The sequence below is a fragment of the Sorex araneus genome, chromosome 5 (assembly GCF_027595985.1).
Source record: "Sorex araneus isolate mSorAra2 chromosome 5, mSorAra2.pri, whole genome shotgun sequence".
Classification (NCBI taxonomy): domain Eukaryota; kingdom Metazoa; phylum Chordata; class Mammalia; order Eulipotyphla; family Soricidae; genus Sorex; species Sorex araneus.
Window position 1 is genome coordinate 38,735,051 of NC_073306.1, and position 19,809 is coordinate 38,754,859.

The window sequence follows — 19,809 nt, forward strand, 5'->3', positions numbered from 1 at the left end:
GTTTTCTTTCTGAATTTTTTCCTTTGGGTGGGATTACTGGGCCAACATACATGAACATTTTTATGGCTCTTACTACAGATTTTCCTTCATAAGGACTGAATCAAATTATGTTACCAACAGCAATGTGTGAAAAATGCTGTCCCCGCTCCCCTGTCCTTCCCGGGCTCGCAGTATTTTCAAGAAGCTTCAGTGTTGCGCATCCAGCCCTTTCGCCTGTCTCAGCTTCCCCAGCTAAGCAGCCGAGTCAGTCTGCCATCCGTTAGTTGGGTTTGCTATCAGTCACCTAATGAACGAGGGTCCTTGTGACTGGCTAGGGTTGTCACCTTCCCTCCCCAGTCACAGCCCAGTTCCTTCCATTGAGATTCAGTGTTAGCTCAGAAGCTTAACAGTTTGGTTTCCAGGCCATGTATTTTTTTTTTCAAAATAGCTCCTGAGAATCTTGGCAAGAAGGTGTCCCAAAGGTCTGTGTTTGAAGAACCAACCAGTGATTTATTACCAGGGGAAACCTGTTGACTTACTCAAGTTCTATGTTGCCCACCCACCCCCACTTGTGAAAGATGAACTCACTGCAGGGTTGACAGATCCAGAAATGGGCAAAGGGAGTGCACACTTGAGAACACATCATACCTATTAGAAGTCACAGGAGCACTGAAGTGGCTCTAGGGAGCGGGCCTCTTAGCTTAGCTCAGGGGAGGAGCTTGCCGACCTCTCCCTGGAACTAAACATTGATCTGGGAAAAATGTTCTGGGGCACAGAGGTATTTTCTTAGGAGAAAAAGAACTCAACTCCTGGCATGAATTAGATTACCAAGAAGTAAAACTTATAGCCGTGCTCAGGCACCAGCTACAAGGCCACACCGAAAAGGAATGCTGGATCCTGTAAGCTTGAGGAGAACAAGAGCTCCTTGGGGGGTTTTCCCATAGCACCTACCACATAGGTGCTTGGTTAGTATAAGCAAACGCTCAGGATGATTTCCCGAGGGGTTCAGAAATCTACTTAGAAAGAGCTTAAACCTTGGATTTTTCTTTTAAGAAAGTCTCAAATAGGATTCCCAAACTTAGAAGCCAGCCGAGCTGGGAAGGAGGTCTGAAGAGAGGGTGGAGGCTGGCAGGCAGGGGCAGGGTGCATGCTAGCCCAGAGTAAAGATCTGGGCAACTTCCAAGAAGAACGATCGGGCAACTCCTCAACACCAAACGAAGTTCAAAGCCGGAAGTGATTTCAAGTGTGATGTGGAGCTGCCCTTGGGCTAAGTCACCTGCCAGCCTCAACAGTTTCGTCTGGAACGCCACCTGGTTTTCTGTCGCTGCACAGCATACCAGCACCAACTGCCTGACGAATGGGCTCTGTTCTATAGGGGCTCAGTCCAGGGGGGCCCCCTCGGAAGCACCCAGATGTTGACTTGGATAAGAGCACGTGCGCATACCCTCAGTGGAGACCACGTGGCTTCCCTCGAGGCCCAGACAGCACCTCAGGCCCACTTGCAGGCCTCTCACATCAGCCACTGCTCCTTCTCTTTGATGAAGTGCTCCGCCCAGCGGCGAGTGAGCTCCAGGTACAGGCTGGGCTGATGAGGCAAGTAGTCCAGATACAGACGCGTTGGCGTCTTCTTGGGAACAGCCTTCTCGATCTGGGTGCCTTCGTGCCACTCGTTGAAAGAGGTGATGGAGACGATCTCGGGCCTCACCGTCAGGGCCGCCTGCAGGGCCGTCTCATAGTACTTGCCGTTGACCCGATTCCGCGTATTGTGGTTGTTCCAGGGCCGGATGCTGGTGTCGATGTAGCCAGGCCCCACGCTGGGGATGAACATGAGGTTGTTGGCATCACAGAAGTTCTTCACTGCTTTCCAGTTCTGATGAGAGGAGCCAAAGGAGAAACCGTTGGAGGCAAAGTAGGTGTACATGCCATCGAATCCAGCGGCCAGGATGTCATGCGTGTGGCCCTCCTCCACCAGCAGCGCTATGAAGACCCCATCGTAGGGGGTGTTTCGGATGGAGTGGGGCCCGGTTGGTGTCAAGAGGTGGGCCCAGGCTTCGGGGGCCGTCAGATACGAGTCATAGATATAAAAGAGAGGGAGGCTCTTGCCCATGCTGTTCTTATAGCGGTAAAACGCACCATGGGAGCCATACCTGGGGAGCAGGAAGAAGAGCCTGAGCCAGCAGCCTGAAAGGAAGGAAGCCACCAGCTGCAGGGGCAGCTTCCTGATGCCCAAGCACCACGTCGGACCCAGCCAGTTTCCACAGCTGAACTCCTCACTGTGGCACTAAGCAAGACTAACCTCCACCCGCCCCCACTGCCCACCCTACCTCCTTGGACCAGCTTTGTCCTCTAAGCAAACCTCTTCTTGCTTATATATAACCATCCCATTCTTGCTCATATATAACTCCTTTACCTTCGAAGAGCTAAGAGGCTCTCCCCTCATGCACCATCTTTCAACAGAACTGCCGCCAGCCACAGCTACCTGTCTGGGCTCTGGGTTCCCACTCCTGACTCCTGATTATCTATTCCCCTTTTTAAAAAATGTTTCTATAGGGGTCATGCAGCAGAGCTGGGACTGAGCCTTCTCTGAGGGCCTGCTGGTCCAGTAATGGGGCCTGACTGTGCAGGGCTGCCTGGGTCTGGTGGTGCTCTGGGGTCATCAGGTTAAGACCTGGTGGTGCACGGGGCGGGGGGTGTCAAAAATAAAACACAGGGCGGGGGGCTGGAGCGATAGCACAGCAGGTAGGGCGTTTGCCTTGCATGCGGCCGACCCGGGTTCTAATCCCAGCATCCCATATGGTCCCCCTGAGCACCGCCAGGGGTAATTCCTGAGTGAAGAGCCAGGAGTAACCCCTGTGCATCGCCAGGTGTGACCCAAAAATAAATAAATAAAAAAAATAAAACACGGGGCCTTGCACTTTCCTATCATTTGAGTTCTCCATCTGGCCCCCAGCTATTCTCTTCATAATCTTTTTTGGTAAGAACAAAGAGGGTTTTTTTTTCTGTTTTTAGTTTTTGGACCACAATGTGGTATCCTTGCTGTTGCAGAAGTCTGAACCAGGACTGGCCTGAGTGACAGTACAGCAAATAGGATACCTGCCTTGCATACAGCTGACCCAGGTTCAATCCTTAGTACACATAGGATTCCCGAGCCTCACTATGATGTCCCCCGCTCACCACCAGGTATGGCCCCCAAACCAGAGTTCTAACCCAGGGGCCAGAGCGATAGAACAGCGTTTGCCTTGCATGCAGATGATCCGGGTTCAATCCTCAGCATCCCATATGGTCCCCCGAACACCAACAGGAGCAATTCCTGAGTGCAGAACCAGGACTAAACCCTGAGCATCACCAGATGTGACCCAAAGAAACAAATCAATAAATGAAACAGTTCCAACTCAGGGTATTCCAGCATTCAAAGCATGTGCTCTGGCTCTTTGAGCTATCTCCCCAGCCCCGGAAGTTTATTAATGACATATATGAATACATGGGTGAGGTCCAGCAAAGCTGATTAACTAACTCCTTTCTCTCTTTTCTTCTCTTTTCAGTGCCAGGGCTGAAACCCAGGACACCATACAAGCAAGGATAGAGCTCTACCACTGAGACACATCGCTGGCCCAATTCTTTTTTCATTTATTTTATTTTAAACTAAATTTAAAATGTGTTTGGTTTGGGGGGTTATACATGATGGTGCTCGGTGGGGGCACTACCCCCAGTAGGATGCTCAGGGGTCACTCCCAGCAGTGCTCAGGGGACCATGCAGTGTTAAGCATGGAACCTGGGACTCCTGAAACATGCACTTCAGCCCTGTAAGCCATATCCTCACCCTCCATTCTCTTTTTAAAGTGTCAATCTAGCGCCAAAGGATAGTACTGGGGTTAAGGCATTAGTCTTGCTTGTAGCTGACCCAGGTTCAATCCCCATCACTAAAGATAGCTCTTCCAGCCTGGCCAGGAGTGATCCCTGAGCACTGGTGGGTGTGGAGCCACGGCCCCTGCTCCCATAACAAGTGTGAGACAGATATGACTGCTTCTGTGTCAGGAAGGCAGACAGTTCAAGCCGCTGGAGCATGGGGGCAGAGAGACAGTACGGTGGGCAGGGCATTTACCATGCATGCGGCTGCCCAGGCTCCATCCCTGGCATCCCATATGGTCTCCTGAGCACCACGAGGAGTAATTCCTGAGTGCAGTGCCAGGAATAACCCCTGAGCAGCAGAAAATTTAGGTACAATTTAAACACTGGGAAAAACCCCCAGACCATTATGCCAGAAATGGTCCCTGAGGACCATGGGGTGTGGGCCCAAAATAAAACAACAAAAATCAGATCCAGCTGCTCCTTACCAAGACCTCCAAAGACCCACTTACTTGTTCTGGCCCCTTTCTCATCTCCCTCTTTCTCACACAACCTTACCTGTGCTCCAGCTATAATGAGGTTTCTTTCCATATATTCCCCCTCCTCCCTGTTTTTTTGGCCATACTTGGCAGTGGTCAGGAGCTCGGTGCTTGAGGGTCACTACTGGCAGTGCTCAGGGGACCATCTAGTGCCAGGGACTGAGCCTGGGCAGCCCTACAGTGACCTTTCTTTCTTTCAAGCTTGTCTCATCTTTTTTTTTTTCTTTTTGGGTCACACCCAGCGATGCTCAGGGGTTACTCCTGGCTTTGCACTCAGGAATTACTCCTGGCAGTGCTTGGGGGACCATATGGTACGCCAGGGATCGAACTCGGGTCGGCCGCGTGCAAGGCAAACGCCCTACCTGCTGTGCTATCGCTCCGGCCCCTCAAGCTTGTCTCATCTTACGGCTCTTTGGCTCCACAGTCCTCTCCCTGCCGTGTGGTGCTGCCCACACTTTTGCAGAACTGACCCTCCCTTCAGCTCACTTGGTAGCTCACTTGAACAGTCACTCCAAAGTGCGTTTTCTTGGGTTGTTTCTGTTTTGTTTGTTTTTTTAGATTTTTCAGGCCAGCTCCCTCCCCAGCCCCAGAAGTTTATTAATAACATATATATCTCCTGACTACATGGGCAAGACCCAGCAAAGCTGATTAACTAACTCTCTTTCTCCATTTTTTTCTTGCACACAGCTTAAGTTTACTCCTGGTAGGGCTCAGGAGACCATATGTGATGGCAGAGATTGATCATGGGTTAAGCCACATGCCAGGAAAGTGCCCTCCCTGCTATCCTATCTCTCCAGCTCCACTTCCATTTTTATTATTATTCTTTTCATAGTATGAACCATTATACGATTTTTCATATTAAATGCTTTCTACTCTATTGCTACCCTTAGCACCCTAGAATATATAAATTATATCAAATCAGAAACGTTGCTAGTCCTATCCATTCTTGTACAGCACCAACTTAGAAGACTCTGCCTGTATACCTCAAGGTACTAAATATGTAATTTTTTTAATTAACATACAATTTATGCAAGCACAGGATAAGCCAATTTACATATGTAACATATGTGTGTATATATATCTATATATATATATATATATATATATCACAAGACTCAAGGGTCAGTGGGGTTTGCCTCTGATCACAGGTGGAGAGGTGAGAGAACTAGAATTCAAATTCAGGCTCCCAAGCACAAGCCCTCTACTCTCACTATGAAATAGCTACCGGGGACTGTAGAGATAGTGCAGCAAGTAAGGCATCTGCTTTTTCATGTAGCCAACCCAGGTTTGATCCCCAGCAACACAATATAGTCTCCCTGAGTCCCAACAGAACTGATGTTTGAGTGCAGCAGCAGGAGTAAGCCCTGAGCACAGCCAGGTGGACAGAAAGAGAAAAAATGCTTCTGGACACAGAGCTGTTCTGTCTTGTGTCTCCTGACCAGTGCCTGCACCCTCTATTCCTATTTCCTTTTTATCCCCCCCACCCAAACCCAGACCCCATGGCAGCCTCACGTGTCAATGATGTACTTGATGTTATCATGCAGAGTGACGTCATCTCGGCCCTTGTAGGGTTGGATGTGAAAGGCCACCTGCCACAGAGAGAAAAAAAGAAGAAAAAAATCAGTCAGGCATGTATTTGTCAGGGTTATAACATATAAGCTCATGCTCCAACCAAAGCCTGGAAGAGCAGTTGAGTTCAGGAAGGGTCTGGCTACAGTGGTCACACAGAGCTCGAGGCGGCCACCACCTGCATGGCCAACGGGGGCCTGGATGCAGCTGGGCTCAGAAGTAGGGTCCAGGTCTTGCAAAGGTCATCCCTGAAACTAGGAGAAATGAGCCACTTTTCCCGCCCCCCCACAGCAGGGCAGCTGGGATTTAAATACCATAAACATCACCACGGATAGGTTGGAGTCCAGAGTGTGGAGGCAGGACCAAGTGGGAATTAGCCTGGTGGACTCTTTTTGTTTGTTTGTTTTTGGGTCACACCTGGCGATGCACAGGGGTTACTCCTGGCTCTGCACTCAGGAATTACTCCTGGCGGTGCTCAGGGGACCATATGGGATGCTGGGATTTGAACCCGGGTCAGCCGCGTGCAAGGCAAACGCCCTACCTGCTATGCTATCACTCCAGTCCCTAGCCTGGTGGGCTCTTACAGAATGGGGAACAGGTTGCCCTGTGTTAGCTCCACGTGACTGGCACTGGCTGCCCAAACAACAGGAAGAAGGTACCAATACTGTCCTCTGTCCTCTGGGGAAATGTGCCATAGTATATGTAACATGTCAGTGGTGGGCCCTGGAACGGGAGTGGGGCTTCTCACTGTCGTTTCTCTTCTGCTGTTTCACAGGAGAGAGGAATGACTTATTGGGTTGCTACAATGAAGTTAAAGAGGGGTCAAGGACCACTTCCGTGGCTGTGCAACATCTCATACTCTGAATCATTGATATGCTAGGAGTCACACACCACACTGGATGGGATGTAAAGCAGGCAACCAGTCTTGATTAAGAAAATATTAACACACAAGGCTTAACAACATGTTAGTAATCTCTTCTACAAGAGCTTAATGGCTCTACGGTGAGATACAACAATTTTCACACACTTTTTTTTTTTTTTCTTTTTGGGTCACACCTGGCAATGCACAGGGGTTACTCCTGGCTCTGCACTCAGGAATTACCCCTGGCCGTGCTCAGGGGACCATATGGGATGCTGGGATTCGAACCCGGGTCGGCCGCGTGCAAGGCAAACGCCCTACCCGCTGTGCTATCTCTCCAGCCCCCACACACTTTTTTTTTTAGAAGATCTTTTTTTGATCATTTTTAGCGAATTAACCATAACAAGCAATATGAAACAAAGCATTTAGGGCCTGCTACTGGGGCAGGTTTTGCTGGTGGTTAGAAAGTGGTTATAAAGTGGCATGATAGTACAGCAGGTAGGCCTTGCATATAGCCGACCCAGGTTCGGTTCCCAGCATCCCATATGGTCCCCTGAGCACCACCAGGAGTAATTCCTGAGTGCAGAGCCAAGAGTAATCCCTGAGCATCACCAGGTGTGACCCAAAAAAGCAACAAAAAAAGAGAAAGTAGGAAATAATGATGGTGGGAAGATGTAATGGTAGTGGGATTGGTGTTGGAATATTCAATGTAATAAGTGACTGTGAACAATAAAAATAAATACATTAAATAAATAAAAATAGGGGCCAGGGAGATAGCTCAAAGGGCATATGCTGTGCACATAGCAGGCTTGGATTTGAGTCATGACACAACATAATCCCCTAAATACTGCCAGAGGTGATCCCTGAGCACACAGTTGGGAGTAGCACCCCGAGCACTGCCAGATGTGGCCTCAAAACAAAGCAGAAAGGGAATGCAGGGGCTGGAGCGATAGCACAGCAGGCAGGGCGTTTGCCTTTCACGCAGCCAACCCGGATTCTATTCCCAGCATCCCATCTGGTCCCCCGAGCACTGCCAGGAGTAATTCCTGAGTGCATGAGCCAGGAGTAACCCCTGTGCATCGCCGAGTGTGACCCAAAAAGAAAAAAACAGAAAGAAAGGGAATGCAGCAGGACATGCAGAGGCGAGCGGCTTCATTCTCCATGCACGTGAGCCTCCTGCCGAGAACGCCTGTTGCTCTCTCCCGGTGAGGCCCAGCCATGCTGCCTTCTGGGGAGGGGAGGCCAGAAGGCCCTGCCTCCATGCTCTGGGCTCCAAGCTAACCTTGGTGACTGTGATGTTTACCGGGTTTAATTTCCCATTTGATCTTACCTTGTTTTCACTTATTTTTTTCATAATTAAATAAAAAAAGAGGCTGGGGACAGGGCTGAGGGTGCTGAGTGGGTTCCACCTCCAGCACCACACACACAGCCCCTCCAGCAGTGCCAAGAGAGCCCCAGAGCACAGGGCTAAGAGAGGCCCATGAGCACTGCCGGTGTGCAACCCCAACAATCCCCCTCCCCCCCAAAACAAAGAGTGACTTAGGCACTATTTATTAGTTTTCTTTGTTCTGGGGCCACACCCAGTAGAGCTCAGAGCATAATCCTACCTCTGAGCCCAGGATCACTCCTCGGGATGCTCGGGGACCACACAGGGTGTTGGGGACTGAACCCAGGTCAACTGCACGAAAAGCAAGAACCTGGCCTGCTGTACTATCCAGCCCCATATTTATTACCTTTATGAATTATCATTTTGTGTGTGTGTGTATATGTGTGTGTGATTTGGAGCCAGGCCCAGTGGTCCCAGGAGTGATTCTTGTCTCTGTGCTCATGGTTCCCTCGTAGTGGCGCTTGGGGAACCGTATGTTCAAACCTGGGTCAGCAGAAAGTGCCTTAACCCCTGTAGCCATCTCTCCAGCCCAGGCACTATTTACTGAAATCCCACCCCCAACCACCCATTGCTCTGTAGTAGCTGTATCGGGGCTAGAGTCTAGATATTCATTTAAGACACTACTGAGACCCGAGGGCAGAAAGGAAATCTCTAGTGATTAAATGCTCCACTTCTTGGAGACTCACCTGGATATTGTACTGATGGGCAGTGTCCAGAATGGCAGGCACCAGATCGTCTGAGGGCTCCCCGTTATCATCAGCCATGCCAGGTGGGTACCATGACAAGACCAGGACACCTGAGACAAACAGAAAGACTTCTTCACAGACACACGGGGCTCCCGCCCATTTCCTCACAAAACTCCTCCAACTCTGAGATGATGGCTGCTTTGGTTCTTTTTTGGTTTTGTTTTTTGTTTTGTTTTGTTCTGTTCTGTTTTTTCAGGCCATCTCTGGCTACACTCAGGACTCAGGGGGACTATACGTGGTACTGGAAAGTGAATCTGGGTTAACTGTTTGCAAGGCACAGCACCTTCCCCACTGTATTCTCTCTTCAGCTCAGTTTTTGGGCCGTATCCAGCAGTGCTCAGGGATCACTCCTGGTGGTGCTTAGGGAACCATATATAGTGCTGGATATCAAACCCAGGTCGACTGTGAGCGAGGCAAGAGCCCTACCCACTGCACTATCTCGCAGCCCCAGGTGAGATGGTTTCTGAATGAAACCTGGAGCCAGGACTACCCCCCCACACACCCCAGGTCCACTGCTGGGGCGCACATCCTGGCGCAACTCCGGAGCTGTCCACGAGTGTGGTGCTGAAGCCCGTGGTTGTGGGAACCTTGCACAGACCGCTGGCTATGAAGGACCTGCCATCAGAGCTCTCTCTCCCTGGCCTCTGCAGCAGTAAAAGAAAGGGATGGGGTGGCCACGGCCACAGCCACCTCCTCCACGGGCCTCTCTGCATCAAAGGATCATGCCTGGGGTCCTAGCTGGGAGAACAGCCCTCCGGAAGCTCATCTTTCCAGGAAATAATATCTGTCTGGGCTGTCCGTCCCTCCACATGAAACTCCTGAAGAACAGCCTTCACCTCACTTTCCACGCCCTGCGAGTGTCTCTGGCACACAAGTCGCTCCCTCCCTCCCTAACCATTTTCAGATAAGCGGTGCTGTAAAAAACAACTGACTTCAGTCGAAACAAGTGAACCTCCCCGGCCCAGCCTACACAGGAGACTTTTTCTGTGGAGGGGGCGGGGGCTGGGCCACATCTGATGGTTGTGGGTGGGGGGAGGAGGGGACCATGTGGTGCTGGGGGTGAACCCTAGCTCTGCTGCATGCCAAACCTGTGCTCAACTGGCTGAGCTCCAGCTCATCCCAGGGACCTCGTGAAAAGCTTAGTAGTCGGTGAAAAGCTTCTGCCACCACCCGCTCCCCCAGTACAGAGCAGGGTCACCAGGCAGTGTGGGCCAGAGCTGCAGCCAGGTGGCAGGGAGAGCCGCTTCCCGGCCCTGTCCGGCCTGCCTCCCGGTCGCAGGGCCTCCCGAACTCCAGTAGGGCCAGATCCCCAGGCCGCACTCGGCCAAACGGAGGATTCTCAGACAGGAGGCTGCGGGGGGGGGGGGGCCGGCAACCCGGGGCCAGCCCTCTTCCCTGTGCCCTCCCGGCAGCTCTGCGCCGAGATCGTGGGGGCTCCAAGGTGGAGGCGGGAGAATCTGAACCTTAGGCCGTGGGACCGGGCCCTCGCCGCGCGCACAGAGGCCAGGGACGGGGGACAGCTGGGGCGTGGGGGGCCGGGAGTGGGGTCACTCACCGATGGCGGCCTCCTTGAGCTGGGTCATATGCTCCCGCAGCACGTCGGGGTCCCGGGAGCTGTAGGGCCCCAGCTCGGGGTAGAAGCTGGAGCCCAGGTCGTCGGGAGGGCTGTGGCGGCCGCGCGGGTAGCTGGCTGAGATCTTGGGGTCCCAGTGCGGCACCATGACGTGGTCCCAGTGCACGTAGCGGCCCTCGCGCCGCGGGCTCCCGTACCAGGAGTAGTAGAAGGCGTGCAGGTCGGAGTAGACGCGCAGGCTGCGCGCCGCGGCGGGCTCGGCCTCGGCGGGGGCCCGCGCCGGGGGGCTCCCGGGCCCCGCGGTGCGCGGCGGCGGGGGCGGCGGCGGCGGCGCGGCGGGCGCGGCGGGGGCGCGGGCGGCGGGCGCGGGGGCCGCCTCGGGGCGCCGCTCGAAGGGCGCCAGCTCCAGGCCGGGGCCCAGCGCCGGGAGCCCGTCGGGCGCCTTGAGCGTGCGCAGGCCCATGAGCGTGCCGAAGGCGAAGAGCAGCACCAGGAAGAGCGCGATGCAGGCGCGGCGGCGCCGCCGGGCCATGGCGGCCCCTGCGCTCCCCGCGCCCGCCCGGCTAGCGCGCCGCGCGCCGCGCCATGGCCCGAGCCCGGGGGACGCCGCTGCCCGGCGCCGCGCGCGGCCTGGGCGCCTGCCGGCCTCTGCCCCGCAGTGCGGGCGGGCCCGGCCCCCGAGAACGCAGCCGGCGCAGACCAAGTGGTCGCGAGAGCGGGGGGGAGGGGAGATGGAGGCGCGGGGGAGGGGGACCGCGGGGGGCGCCGCGAGGGCCCGGGCCGGCCGCCGGCCGCGGGACACGCCGAGGACCTGCCGCGCGCTCCGCTGGGCAGCCGGGTCGGGGCCCCGCCGAGGGAACTGCACAGTCCGCTCTCCCGAGCGCGGCGCGCGGCCGGCAGGGGGCGCCGCAGCGGTGGGAGCCGGGCGAGCGGGCCCGCGGGCGCGTCCACGGGGGGCTCCTCCCTCCAGCCCGGCGCGCCTCGCCGCGGACCTGGGGCTCACCCTTCGGCGGCGGCACCCCGAAGCTCGGGCCGCCTCTCCCGCGTCCCAGGCCCTGGCTGGCTGGAGGCTGGAGGAAGAGGGAAGGCGTGAACGCGCAGCAGCAGGACGCTCCTCAAGGCCCTGCGGGGGGCCCCAGCGCATCCTGCAGCCGGGGCACGCAGTGAGATGCCATCGCAAGGCATTTTTCACAGGGCCCGGGAAAGTCGGTCCTCACAGCGTGTCCGTCCGGCTTCCTGGGCCCTGTGCTCCAGAGCGCAGATGCGGAGGCTGCCTTCCCACTTTAAATTCCAAGGCCCTCAGAAAAATGTCTGACCAGTGCCCCGCATGACCCCCAACCCGAGGTTGTTTGTTCAATGAATTTCAGACTCGGGTATGATGTTGATATTCTAGACGTTTCAATCGATATGCATTGCGTCCTAGTCTGCTTATTTATTTATTTTTGGTTTCTGAGTCACACCCAGAGGTGTTCTGGACTTAGCCTTGGCTCTGTGCTCAGAGATCACTCCTGGCGGGGCTCTACCACTGAACCACATCCTCGGGTCCTGTCTGTTGAATCTTGGTTAAATGAATTATCAGAAACTCAGAAGGAGAAGGAGCAATGCTGGGAAATGTGGGGAGTTCCGAGCTCAGGCCAGTGGGAAATCGGGGAATTTGTGGAATTAAGTGTGAATTAAATTGAAAGTCGTCCCCTCCCCTCCCCCGGCCCAAGAACCAGACCCCTGGTTCAAATTGCTTCTGCAGTTTGGAAACCACCTGAAGTCCAGAGTGCCCTGTGCACAGCCAGGAGTGGTCCTGGTGGTCCAAGACTGCATCCTGGGGGAGTGGCCATGGGAAAACAGGTTGGGTCAAAGAAAAATGAACCCAGTAGATGGAGAGATAATACAGTGGGTAATGCTCTTGCCATGCACGTGGTTGACAGGGGTTCAATTACTGACACCCCATATGGTCCCCTGAGCAGAACCAGGAGTGATCACTGAGTGAAAAGCCAGGAGTAACCCCTGAGTATCACCGGGTGTGACCCAAAAACTGAAAGAAAAGAAAAGAAAATTGAGCCCAGAAGAGCTCCGGAGAGTGCCGGAATGACAGCATCCCTGGCATGAGCAGCAAGGCCCTTCTAGGGGCTGAAATTGATCACTGTCCTGATACACTTCTTTGTTCAACTGTCCAGCTCTCCTCTTCTGTGGGTCTGATGTGATTGTGCTGCTATTTTCTGTTATTTTTTATTGGGTTGCATCTGGCAGTGCTCAGGGCTTACTCCTTTCTCTGCTCAGAGGATTACTCCTGGCGGTGTTTGGAAGAGCCATAGGCAGTGCTGGGGATTGAATTTAGTTTGGCCACCTGCAAAGCAATCATCTTGCCTCCTGTACTGTCTCTGCCCAGGGGGTCATTATTTGGGTTAAATTTACCAGCGAGGGGCTGGAGTGATAGCACAGCGGGTAGGGCGTTTGACTTGCACGTGGCCAACCTGGGTTCAATTCCCAGCATCCCATATGGTCCCCTGAGCACTGCCAGGAGTAATTCCTGAGTGCAGAGCCAGGAGTAACCCCTGTGCATTGCCGGTGTGACCCAAAAAGAAAAAAAAATTACCAGAGAGTACATCATAATCTATATTTTTTTACTAATAAGTAATGAGCTCTCATTTATTTATTTCTGTACCACATCCAGCTCTGAGCACAGATCTTTATTTCAATCCAATAGTATAATTATGTCCACCATCCCTCCCCGCATGCACGTGACACTTCCTCCTGGCATGTCTGCACCTCTGCCAATCCTAAACCCTGAGAAAAGGCAGCAGTGAACTTACAGCCAAGATTTGACACTCATCAGTAAAGGAAGTTAAGTCTCTTGGGACAATTTAGTTTCTAGGAAAAGCACCAGAGAACAAGACGGTGTATTTCAGGCCTTAATGGAGTTTCTATATAATTTAGAGTAGCCAGGCCAAATCTCTGGCAGGAACAGTTACCTCTCCTTCCAGCTGTTCATCTTGATGCAGCAGAATGAAGGATACAAATTGGGGGAACTGCTCCTATACTCCTCCTGATTAAGTGACCATTCAGGGGCCACCATGACTCTGTTACCATGACCATAGTTTTTTTTTTTGATAGCCAAAATCTGGCCCAAACTATATCATTAGATTCTTCCCCAAAGAAGTTGACCACATGAGCAGTGGTGAGGTAAGTTAAGAGGTCATATCAAGGCAGGACCAGAGCAGCCACAGGAAGACACTGGGCAAGGTAGTTGCCATGGAGGCCAGGTGCTTTGATACAGCCAAGTACAAAGAGGAAAGTGTGGTAGCTGCTAAATGAAGAAGAAAGTGGAGCTCATTTAACTTTAGAAGGATGAAGGACGAGAGAAAAATAGCAAAGATGATGGCTCAAAGGAGTGTGGGGTTCGCATGCAGCAGACACAGGTTCTATCCCACCTTCTGCTGTAAGGGACCCCTGAGATCCTGGCAATAGTTCCCAAATACCAGCAACTGTGGCCCCCAAACTAAACAAACCAAAAACCAGCAATCGAAAAGATTCTTATAAAAAGGCTTGAGCAATTGCCTCTGTGTGTGGGAACTTGTAGACACCCAGCTCTGCCTCTGACCAGGCAGTCCAGTTTGTTCTTTGAAGATATTTCCACCCTTCCCTTGAGTCTGTCTAAATATTTCTGTAAGCTACAGCCAGATCCTAGAGTAATCCCTACAATTCCTGCTCCTTTTCATTCATGTCCTCTGGGTCTCCCCATTAGAGTGCTGGGCCCTCTCACCTGTTCCCAGCCAACAGAATATGGTGAAGGGGTTGAGATTCCATAGGACATAATAAGGTCTCAACTCAGTTGAGTCTGAGTTCATTGAAAGGGACTAAATCATGATTAATTCCTTAAAAGAGAAACTGGGCTGGGACAGGAGTGATGTGGGGAGGGCAGGTTCAACCCCCTGAGCATGCTAGGAATAACCCCTGAACACTTCTGAATGTGGTCCCCAAACCAAAAATAATAATAATAAATAATAGTAACTAAAAAACAAGAGGGAGTGGGCAACTTTGACGTGAAAGACTCTTGTGGGTTTGATGGCATGAGCTGCTGTATGGGGAATCTCAGCAGAAGGAACTTCTAATTACTCAGGGATGGCTTCTAATTACTCAGAGCGACCCCTGGTCACCAGTTAGCAAGAAAGCCAGGCTCCTCAGTCCTGTGACCACCATTCTGCCAACCTGTTGAGCGTTTGGTGAGAATGCAGCCCTAGCTGTCTTCCTGACCCCAAATAAAAGATCTACCTAAGTTGGGCCCAGACCTGATCCATGGAAATGGTGAGATCATAAATGTGTATGAGTTCAAATTGCTAGTCTTGTGGCTATTTGTGAGCAAAGCTATAGTAATCTAATATGCTGTCCTCCCAACCCAGCTTTGACTAAACAAATAGTCTCGAGATATTTAGTCAGATGCTCTGCTCTAACTTCAGCTTTAAATAGCTTCTATCTTAAATGAGTTATTCAGAAACAAAACTGGGATGAACAAAACAGCCAGAGAATCATGTTGATGGGTCCCATTCCCAGCCTGGGTCTATTGTACAATTGTTTGGGTGCCACTGGCAGATTTATACCTTGTGGGGATTCAGATGTCCAAGCTTTCAGAAACCTGGTGCCATCCACTTAATTTTGTTTTTGAGCCACACCCAGAGGTACTCAGGGCTTACCCCTGGCTCTGCACTCAGTAATCACTCCTGGTGGTGCTCAGGGACTATATGTGGGTCTGTCACGTGCAAGGTAAGCGCCTTACCCACTGTACTATTGCTCTGGTCTTTGCTACCCACCATTTAAACTGTCCAACTCCCCCCTCCCCACACCCACCTCCTCACATGCTCAAACTTCACGTTCTAAATTGGTTTCTGTGCACATACTTCACCAGGGGAGGCATTTTCTGGACATGGGAATGGGAGCATTCTGGACCCCTCAGTGGTTTCATTTCTTGTTGTGCGTTAACATATTGCTTCCTCAGCATAGAGAACAGGATAGGGGCTATGTTCTGTGATCTATTTCCAAGACCTGAATAGATGGGCCTTTTCCTTTGGTGTGTTCTGTTAAAAGCAAGTTTATGAACCTGGATAATGATGAACTTATCAAGGTAAATATCACCTCAGAGGCCACTTGGCAGCTAGTCAGCCACCTTACCTTGATGGCACTCCTGCCTCTTCAAGCACATTTCCTTCAGGCTCCTGCTCTTTAGAGTCACATTCATCTCAGGGGCTGGAGCGATACACAGCGGGTAGGGCATTTGCCTTGCACATGGCCAACTCGGATTCAATCCTCAGCATCCCATATGGTCCCCCAAGCCCTTCCAGGAGTTACTCCTGAGTGCAGAGCCAGGAGTAACCCCTGTGCATTGCTGGGTGTGACCCGAAAAGAAAAAAAAAGACATTCATCTCAGCCTACACTCTCTCACTCTCTCTCTCTCTCTCTCTCTCTCTCTCTCTCTCTCTCTCTCTCTCTCTCTCTCTCTGTCTTTTTATGGTTTTGTGCCACACCCAGCAGTTCTCAGTGCTTACTCCTGGTTCTGTGCTCAGGTATCACTCCTGGTGGAGAGCTTGGGGGACGATAACCTATGTGGTACTGGAGATCAAGATCAAGATCAACCCGGGACTGGCTGTATGCAAGACAAATGCTCTCCCCACTACACTATCTCTGCAGCCCACTGTGCCCCTCTTTCCTCCTCATTCTGCTTTTTCCCTTATGACTCTCTCTCGTGCTATCTCTCTACCTTGCCATTTAACCTTCATTTCCCTTTCTTATGCTTTTCCATTTTCATCTTAATTAATGTTGGGATTTAATAATAAATTATACCAGAACGATGCTAGGTCATACACAGAAATCTGATTGTGACCTCATAATAACTCTGAAAACTTATCATTTTTGTTTTACAGAACTTGGAAAGGCTAAATTCTTGTGTTTGATCATTTAAGGATTTTTTTTTTCTGCTTAATTATCCAAAATCAATGAAGAAAATGTTTTATATTTTACTATAGAAAACATTTCATCTACATGTGTTTATAACACTTGTCACTCCCCCCCATAAGTTTATTATCCTAGAAAATAATTTACCTTGGGTATAGTCATTTTTTTCTAAGTCTATAGTCTAAGATAGAGAGATATAATGGTAGGGGGAAAACAGACAAATTGGAAATGTGGCTTTGAGGATAGGCATCTCCACTGCACATTTATCCCTCCCTATCCCATTTTCCTTTTTGTTTGTTTTGGTTTTTAGAGGGGGCCAGACCTGGCAATGCTCAGGGATTACTCCTGGCTCTGTGCTCAGGAATCACTCCTGGCCAGATCAGGTGACCATCAGGATGCCAGTATTGAACCCAGGTTAGCCGTATTCAAAGCAAAGTCCCTACCTGCTGTACTGTCACTCTGGCCCCCTCCCTGTCCTATGTCCTGACAGAGGACTTGACCCTGGTTTCTCTGGAGCAATTTTTGTTTTCTCCCATGGAAAAGATGACCTTTTTTTACCCAGACAGGGTGACCATGAATTTTTTGTCTGTGCAACAAGATGCAATTTAATTTTTAGCCCTATGATTTGTAACTCTCAGTAATTTAGTGATGGACGTTGCAATAAAGTTAAATTTAGTCCATGGAAAGCCAGTTCTCATTGCTTGGATATTGAAGTAAACTATTCAGTGCCAACAGATGTTCTTCCTGTCAGCTGGAGCTGGAGGGGTAGATGAAGCGGTGCATCGCTTCCATCCTACCTCAGATGGGGTACGGGAGAAGTACCGGGAGAAGTGGAAGAAAAAAACAGGAGTTTCCAGATGGAAACCAGCCCCGTCTACTTTTACTCCAGGGAGTAAGGATACTTGTCTCCTGGATACTGCAACTGCTGAATACTGGTGATTGGGTTGAGGAGCAGGCAGTGAGCCAGGCCGAAGGACCAGAGTGGTTACAGAGAAGTCAAGACTCACTTGAAAATGGTGGCGTTGGGGCCAGAGAGATAGTACAGCAGGTAGAGCACTTGCCTTGCATGTGGCTGACCCAGGTTTGATCCCCTGCATTCCATATAGTTACCAGAGTCTACCAGGAGTAATTTATGAGCAGAGTCATGTGTAGCCCTTGAGCATCACTGGGTCTGCCCCCCCACACACACACACACAAATGGAATCCAGGGTTGGAGATAGTCCAACAGTTTAGGGCACATGCTTTGCATCTGAGAGGACTGAGCAATCTCTAGCACTGTATGACCCCTTGAGCATTGCCAGAAGTGATCCTGGAGCCAGAGGCTGGAGTGTTTCTGGGTGTGGCCCAAAACCAGAAAGAAAAGGAAGACTGGGGCCTGAGTGGTAGTATGGCATGTAGGGTATGTGCCTTGCACACAGTCAACTCAGACTCGATCCCCGAAAGCCTATATGTTCCCGAGTGCAAAGTCAGGAGTTATCCCTGAGCATCACCGGGTGTGGCTCAAAGGTGCAGGATGGGCGGGGGAGTCAGCAGTGGTGATGGTGTAGGGCGTACCTAAGCCATACCTTCCACAAAAAGAAGAGTCAGCACTAAGACAAATAAAGCAGACACTGGCCTCATCGATTGCTTAACTCCATGTTCATCATAGCCTTGGTGTGGGGGCATGGAAATTGCCCCGTGCTGTCTTTTTCAGGGAGGGATCTAAGTTGTCCATGGTAGACTGTGCCCCTCCACATGTACAAGGCAATAAACCATGGCAAAATTTCCCTTTAAGGTCCTCCTGTGTCTCGTCACCAACACTTCTATCCCTCAGCCTCCAAGAGGAGTGGCCCCCACCTTGGAGCAGCTCTGTTTAAGATCAGGTTGATTTGTCTCGTCTGACTACACCATGGCTTCTGCATTCTGGTTAGATGGAAACGGATTTTGCAGAGGAAGAAAGAGGGTTTCTTGGAGAGGAGCTTTGTGGGTCACACCCCGCAATGCTCGGGGGTTACTCCTGGCTCTGCACTTAGAAATCACTCTTGGCAGTGCTCAGGGGACCATATGGGATGCCAGGGGTCAAACCCGCATCAGTTGCATGCAAGGCAAATGCCCTATCACTGTACTATCGCTCTGGCTCAGAAAGAGGGTTCTTTCACCCTTTCTCTTCCTCTTTCCCCCTCTCTTGAGTCTCAGTCTGGCCATTTCTTCAAGATGCCTGCAGGTGTATGTGGTGGAAGGGGAAGGATCCAGACTCCTGACAGCTAGGGTGTTCTTGGGGAATCCCCCAGAGGGTTGACCCCGTAGTCCTTGTGAAGCCTGCTGGAAGTGAGGAGGGTTTGGTTTCAGCACATAGGGTCAGAACCTGTGTGATGAAGTCCCGGGAGCCTTGGTGGGAAGGAAGATACTTCTGGTACCTTAGAGCCTGCAAAGGGGATGGGTCTGGGTTTTGAAGAGAGGGTGAGGGGTGGTGGAGAGAGGGTTCGTTTGGAAATGAAAGGAGTCCTGGATCTCTAAGCAGCTTCTAAAAATACCATCTCGGAGCGCTGGGGGAGGGGCAGAGCAAGCGTGAGGAGAATGGAGATGGGGAGGAGGCGGGTGTGGGAGCACTCTCTCAGGTAGAGCGTTTCAAAAGCCCCGCCTGCACCCCAGGGCCTGCTGTCGCCCCGCCTCCCGCTTCCTCCGAGGGCTCCAGTTTCCCTGGGAGTCTCAGCCCCAGGTCCTCCTGGTGACCTTTCCTCCAGCGGGCAAAGGAGCCTCCGGCCCCTCCTGCCCAGTCAGCAAGTCAGTGAATGGGCAAGTTGGGTATACACACATGCCACACACACACACACACACACACACACACACACACTCACTCACGGAGCGAGGGACCAGACGAGCGAGAGAGCCGTTTATGAATGTTCGGTGCCCCAGATGCCAGGATTTAGATCACATTTGGTGCTCAAGAAGGTCTGGGCTGTGGGAGGGGCAGAGCAAGTCCCCCCTCCCCCCAAGCCCCAGCTCCCCCCCCCCCCAGCACGCATGCAGGAAGTGTGGGTTGATAGGGAGAAGAATGCAGACGTACAACATGCGGCCACGCGGGCCCCCAGACCACACAGACACAGGACTCTCTCCTGGTTCACGTTTCTCCAGCTGCGACGCCCGCCCAGGAGCGAGGGTGTGGGGGAGCCCTAAGCGCTGGGCTGGAAAAGCCCGAGGGTGGGTGGCGCTTTCTCCGCTCAAGTCCAGCCCAGATGGTGGCGCTCAGCAGCCGCCTCCCGGTCCTGGAGGGCTCCAGCCCTTCGCACCACCCATGCCTTACCCCGCAGCTGGCACGTAAATGACCTTCACGAGACAGAGGTCGCGTTCCGTGTCCCTGGCCCGTGTCTTCTTTGCTAAACTCTGGGAGG

General features: G+C 52.0%; 1 protein-coding gene across 2 annotated transcripts; it reads right to left on the reverse strand.

Moving 5' to 3' along the window:
* Positions 1 to 662: 662 nt before the first annotated feature.
* MANEAL (mannosidase endo-alpha like) lies at positions 663 to 11,723 on the reverse strand. 2 transcript variants are annotated; one of them, XM_055138490.1, is made up of 4 exons: positions 10,481 to 11,723; positions 8,866 to 8,975; positions 5,877 to 5,953; positions 663 to 2,126 (listed from the first exon to the last, which is right to left on the reverse strand). In XM_055138490.1, exons 1-4 carry the CDS (start codon positions 11,640 to 11,642, stop codon positions 1,490 to 1,492), a joined length of 1,986 nt encoding a protein of 661 aa, XP_054994465.1. In that variant the 5' UTR covers positions 11,643 to 11,723; the 3' UTR covers positions 663 to 1,489. The 2 variants fall into 2 exon arrangements, with proteins under 2 accessions (XP_054994465.1, XP_004614294.1); XM_004614237.2 differs by lacking the exons at positions 5,877 to 5,953; positions 10,481 to 11,723 and having other exon boundaries at positions 8,866 to 8,936.
* Between the last annotated feature and the right edge of the window lie 8,086 nt (positions 11,724 to 19,809).